The sequence below is a fragment of the Oncorhynchus keta genome, chromosome 5 (genome assembly GCF_023373465.1).
Source record: "Oncorhynchus keta strain PuntledgeMale-10-30-2019 chromosome 5, Oket_V2, whole genome shotgun sequence".
Lineage (NCBI taxonomy): Eukaryota > Metazoa > Chordata > Actinopteri > Salmoniformes > Salmonidae > Oncorhynchus > Oncorhynchus keta.
The window spans coordinates 38982622-38989180 of record NC_068425.1 but is presented as its reverse complement, the minus strand read 5'-3'; the positions used below and the strand labels follow the sequence as shown (position 1 = coordinate 38989180).

At 41.5% G+C, this 6559-nt stretch overlaps 1 protein-coding gene across 9 annotated transcripts in view; it reads right to left on the bottom strand.

Moving 5' to 3' along the window:
• LOC127930326 (medium-chain acyl-CoA ligase ACSF2, mitochondrial-like) overlaps positions 1–6559 on the bottom strand; it is a 22731-nt gene extending 16172 nt beyond the window's left edge. For 5 of the 9 annotated variants that reach the window (XR_008137986.1, XR_008137987.1, XM_052519984.1 and 2 more), the window contains exons 1-6: positions 5568–5731; positions 4172–4343; positions 2585–2780; positions 1677–1805; positions 1526–1579; positions 1147–1265 (exon numbers count right to left, since the gene is read on the bottom strand). Coding sequence is in view for 7 of the 9 variants with exons in the window: in XM_052519984.1 (XP_052375944.1) it covers positions 1147–1265; positions 1526–1579; positions 1677–1805; positions 2585–2780; positions 4172–4329 (656 nt within the window). In the remaining 2 variants the exon portion in view is untranslated. Of the gene's footprint in view, positions 1–1146; positions 1266–1525; positions 1580–1676; positions 1806–2584; positions 2781–4171; positions 4344–5492; positions 5732–6536 lie in introns of those variants that run through there. The other 4 variants (XM_052519987.1, XM_052519991.1, XM_052519986.1 and 1 more) reach the window with 4 other exon arrangements.

The following is a 6559-nucleotide window of genomic DNA, read 5'->3' as shown; positions in this document are numbered from 1 at the left end:
CATTACAGTAACATTACAGTAACACAATGACCGTTACATTATGGTAACATTACAGTAACACAATGACCGTTACATTACAGTAACACAATGACCATAACATTACAGTAACACAATGACCATTACATTACAGTAACACTGTCAGTAATATTACAGTAACACAATGACCATGACAGTAACATTACAGTAACACAATGACCGTTACATTACGGTAACATTACAGCAACACAATGATAGTAACATTAGTTACATTACAGTAACACTGTCAGTAATATTACAGTAACACAATGACCATTACATTACAGTAACATTACGGTAACATTACAGTAACAGCCTTCATTAGGTCCTCTACTGTCCCTGTCTGTCACCATCACCATACACAGATACTGAGGTTCCATTTACAGGTAAATAGACATCCACTGGTGGTAATATTTCTTATTCAGAGTCGATCCAGCAGAGTTGCTGTGTTCCCTTCTACTGTGTTTCACATTAGCCAATAATTCTAATATACCATTTCTGATATACAGTATCACATGCCTTACTTTTATGTTCCTGCATCAGTAAAAGCAGGAAGTGCATCACCTATGCCTCTACTTCCTTTCCTTTCAATTAGGCTGGTTTGGATTTGTCCCTGACCAAAATGGCTGCCATTATCATACCATTCAGGAACTGAGGGTTTATGACATAGCCCTTCTAGTAATTTAATGGGATCTCTACTATGGCTATAAATATGTTAGCCACAGATCACATATCTGTTCAGGGTTCTATATCTATGATGTTAGCTATCCTGCTAGGTACTTGTTTACTTCATGGTGCAGTAATACAATATGTCTGTTGACGCAGTCATGATGCAGTAGTACAATATTAACATACCTGTCTGTTGACTCAGTCATGATGCAGTAGTACAATATTAACATACCTGTCTGTTGACTCAGTCATGATGCAGTAGTACAATATTAACATACCTGTCTGTTGACTCAGTCATGATGCAGTAGTACAATATTAACATACCTGTCTGTTGACTCAGTCATGATGCAGTAATACAATATTAACATACCTGTCTGTTGACTCAGTCATGATGCAGTAGTACAATATTAACATACCTGTCTGTTGACTCAGTCATGATGCAGTAGTACAATATTAACATACCTGGAGCTCCTGAAGACCCCTGACTCTGCTGTGTCCATCTCTGGGCAGATCTGTCTCAGCATGTCACAGAACCTCTGGGTCTTAAACTGGGTGGGACACACCACAGCTTTACACTGCACCTACAGAGACAGAGATAACAGAACCTCTGGGTCTTAAACTGGGTGGGTCACACCACTGCACCTACAGAGACAGAGATAACAGAACCTCTGGGTCTTAAACTGGGTGGGACACACCACTGCACCTACAGAGACAGAGATAACAGAACCTCTGGGTCTTAAACTGGGTGGGACACAGACAGCACCAGGGTCAGGATCAGTTCAGCTATTCATTCAGTCTATCCAGGAAGTGTAAAACAACACTGTACTGGATAAGAACAAACCTTCCCCAGGGTGAACTCCAGCTCCTTCAGCTGATAGGCTGGGTTTATCGACACCTGTAGAGATTAGAACAATACTTTAATATTAGGACCAATAGATCCTAACAGATAATACATGTTCATTTTAGAATCTAATATAATAGCTCATCTTCACCAGTATGATGCCGGCCTTGGCTGTGGCGAACTGAAACAGGATCCAGTGGTATGTGTTGGGCCCCCAGACTCCTAGTCTGTCCCCTCTCTTCAGACCCAGGGCCAGGAGACCTGCAGCGGCCTGGTCAACCTGGGGAGGAGGGAGACCATGACCCAGGAAGTAATATACAGGATGATATCTATAAATAGTTTCCCAACAATATACTGACACATAACACTATGTTACTAGTTGGTAAACCACCAATCAGATACTGACACATAATAGTTATGATACTATTTGGTAAACCACCAATCAGATGCACTGACACAATAGTTATGATACTATTTGGTAAACCACCAATCAGATACACTGACACATAATAGTTATGATACTATTTGGTAAACCACCAATCAGATACACTGACACATAATAGTTATGATAATATTTGGTAAACCACCAATCAGATGCACTGACACATAATAGCTATGTTACTATTTGGTAAACCACCAATCAGATGCACTGACACATAATAGTTATGTTACTATTTGGTAAACCACCAATCAGATGCACTGACACAATAGTTATGTTACTATTTGGTAAACCACCAATCAGATGCACTGACACATAATAGCTATGTTACTATTTGGTAAACCACCAATCAGATGCACTGACAGATAATAGTTATGTTACTATTTGGTTAACCACCAATCAGATGCACTGACACATAATAGCTATGTTACTATTTGGTTAACCACCAATCAGATGCACTGACACATAATAGCTATGTTACTATTTGGTAAACCACCAATCAGATGCACTGACAGATAGTCCTGCTGAATGTGCTTTGAGTGGGAACAGAGGTAACAGCCTAACAATGATCTCTAGATATGATGAAATAGATTAGAAGAGAGGGTGGATGAAAGACCTACATCCTCCTGAAACTGGGAGAAGGTCTTACGGACTCCATCCTGCACGAACACCAGAGCCTCTCTATTGGGCCAGCGGTCAGCTGCCGCCTGCAAACTCTGACCCACCGTCTGGCCCAGCAGGGACACTGAGGAGGCCCCATGGACGTAGCTGAAGCTCTGCCCTGGGACCAGGGGGGGACTGTCCACATGGAGGGATCTGTTGAGGGACATGGATTGGTACACAGAGACATGGGTTGGTACAGAGAGAGATGGGTTGGAACAAAGAGAGATGGGTTGGAACAGAGAGATGGGTTGGAACAGAGAGAGATGGGTTGGTACACAGAGACATGGGTTGGAACAGAGAGAGATGGGTTGGAACAGAGAGAGATGGGTTGGAACAAAGAGAGATGGGTTGGAACAGAGAGATGGGTTGGAACAGAGAGATGGGTTGGAACAGAGAGAGATGGGTTGGAACAGAGAGAGATGGGTTGGAACAGAGAGAGATGGGTAGGAACAGAGAGAGATGGGTTGGAACAAAGAGAGATGGGTTGGAACAGAGAGACATGGGTTGGAACAGAGAGACATGGGTTGGAACAGAGAGACATGGGTTGGAACAGAGAGACATGGGTTGGAACAGAGAGACATGGGTTGGAACAGAGAGACATGGGTTGGAACAGAGAGACATGGGTTGGAACAGAGAGACATGGGTTGGAACAGAGAGAGATGGGTAGGAACAAAGAGAGATGGGTTGGAACAGAGAGACATGGGTTGGAACAGAGAGACATGGGTTGGAACAGAGAGAGATGGGTTGGAACAGAGAGAGATGGGTTGGTACAGAGAGAGATGGGTTGGAACAGAGAGAGATGGGTTGGAACAAAGAGAGATGGGTTTGAACAGAGAGATGGGTTGGAACAGAGAGAGATGGGTTGGAACAGAGAGATGGGTTTGAACAGAGAGATGGGTTGGAACAGAGAGAGATGGGTTGGAACAGAGAGATGGGTTGGAACTAGAGGTCGACCGATTAATCGGAATGGCCAATTAATTAGGGCCGATTTCAAGTATTCATAACAATCTGAAATTTTTGGACACCAATTTTTATTTATTTTCAATGACGGGCTGACAAGGTGAAAATCTGTCGTTCAGTTAACCCACCGTTCCTAGGCCGTCATTGAAAATAAGAATGTATTCTTAACTGACTTGCCTAGTTAAATAAAGTTATAAAAATATATATGTATTTTTTTTTATCGGCAAATCGGCGCCCAAAAATACCGATTTCCGATTGTTATGAAAACTTGAAATCGGCCCTAATTAATCGGCCATTCCGATTAATCGGTCGACCTCTAGTCTGAATACTAATCAAGACACATACAGGCCATCAGGTCCATACAGTTGACGGATCATAGCGATCACTGCAACTGTAATTGACTACATTGAAATGGGATTGACCCCAACTAGTGGTGTGCTCTATAGGTCTGAATGACAAAATGTCATCTACAATCTATGTCAGAGGTCAGAGCTGGGCTTTAGAAAGGAAACACAACTTGCAAAATGACAGAAATAATCCAGCTCGTCTGTTTATGTCTGACAATGTGAAGAGAGCTGCCCTACCTACAGCACCAGGTTGGGTTCCCAGGTGTCCATGTCTTCTGTAGTGAGGAGACCACCTGTAGAGGTTGTAACACAGCCCTTCTAGAGAACACACTGAGCTGTCTGAGGTGAGTTGCCCTGGACCTCAGTAGAGAGGAGCTGATCCACACCGCTGACATGGCCTCAGTCAGCTCTGAAAATAACACCTGATTTATTATGTTCTGAACCCATTTAGACCCTTTGTTAAAAATGTTGGCTTAAAATCTTCCTAGAAGTCAGAAAAACATGAGAAGGGACATGTACAAATGCAGAGTTTGGGCATTTTATTAAGTCTTTATTCATATTATACAAATGATTTAATTTTAAATGTTTCTATTAAGAGAGGCACTTATTAATGTAACAGGTTTTGAAATTCAATATTGGTGCACAATTCCTATGTAAAATATCAAAGGAAAGCAAAAGGCACTCTATTTCGTGGAATGACCCATCTAGAATCTAGAAAGTCGATGACCATTGAAATGCATTGGGTTTAAAGCTAATATTGGTTGCAGTACAACAAGTATGAATAGAATCAAACAGGAACCTGCACATTCTGAAGTTGGATAACTTTTGATAACTTATGTGCTTTCAGCATGCACATGACAAATAAGTGTCAGATTTACCGCAAGCACATTAATAAGTATGTCGAATTTCTAAAGAAGTTATTTATTTCAGCAAGCGCATCTATCTAAAATCATTTCGCGTCTGTATAGCAAACTCAATGCAACACATTTACTGTGAACAATTACTTCTGAATAACACGTTATTACAAAATAGATTACTCGCACTTTTTCTTATTTTGCCTTGGTAATGGGTAGGCTTTAATCGCTAGGTCGTTACACAGAACTTCCATGCTGCTTTGAAAACTCTTGTTAGACTGCAGAATAGACAAACAAAAAACGTTTTACTTGGCCCAATTAACGTGTCACTGGGGAATAATCATCAGGTAATCATCATTTAGTGTTTGTTATTTGAGCCATCTGGCTGCAGGCCTGATTGTTGGCTCGACATCTTACTGTAACATTAGGAGTTAACACACCGTACTGGCACTGGTTTATATGATTCAATTAACGATCTCAAAACGTTTCTGTTACATCAAATCTCTGTTAGTCTTCATCATCATGTCCCATCACGAACGACAATCAAAAATTCAAACAAAGGTTTGATCATCTCTGACCGACGCGATTTACAGGCCTCAAGAAATCAATCACTCTGGAATTCTAGATATTTGAATAATACCGCTGTCTGCGCCCTATCATCTCTGCATGATAAACTATTGTAACTTTTCTGCACATATCCTTACAGTAAATGACAAAATGTGCTCTAACTTCAGAAAACTTTTCTCCGACCTTTTCAAGTATAACATAAGTTTCCCTACCAGAAAACACGCGATACCGTAAAATGTTGTGTATTTGCGCACATAAATTCAGGAGGAAACTGAAGAACGGATGGCTGAACGATGTTTATGCTTGACCGCGTTTTGGAAGTGTCCGCTCACTTGCCCGCAGTGACTTTCCTGGTACAACCTGTTACGAAACACGACGTGCGCGCACATCCTGAATGCGCACGTCCTGAATGCGCATATCCTGAATGCGCATATCCAACATAGATACCCAGCTGTCAAGGCGGGTAAATTAAAATGTCTTTATTTTCTGGCTAAGTAGCAAGCTATTTTATTCTTTGGAATACGTTTTTGGAAGCTATTGTCCAAATCACTTAAGAGTTTTCTACAACTCTAACTTTGTAGTCTGATGCTATTTACAGAAATCGATTACGCTCAAATCAAATGTAATGTAATGAAAACAGCAGGGAGCAGGTCTCGAACCCTCGACCTTCGAGCCCGAAGTCCGGCGCGCTATCGACTGTGCCGCAAAAGCATGCGCGAAAGACAGAGTCGATTTCCGCGGTTATAAACCCAGGGTCGTTACAGTATTTATATAGCCCTTCTTACATCAGCTGATATCTCAACGTGCTGTACAGAAACCCAGCCAGAAAACCCCAAACAGCAAGCAATGCAGGTGTAGAAGCACCTAAGCTACGCTAAATAGTTTTGCAAGCTATTTTTAAGTTAGCTCGATTCTTCTGTATAGAGACATCGCTAGCGGGCATAATCATTAGACAAGGAATCCTTGCTAAGACCGAGCAACTGACATAAGTCCCATGATTTATTGATCACCCAGTTATATCTGTAGTTTTTGTAGAAGCACGACTGAAGTAGAAAATAATTTGTTTAGCTTTTGCATTGCCTGCATTCTTTGAATCTGTACTGTACTTTGATTAAAGTAAAGCCCCGTCTAAAACCATTTACAATTGTCTGTCCCCACTCCCAGTTAGACGGGGTACCTACGAGCGTCATTCTGCTTCACAATG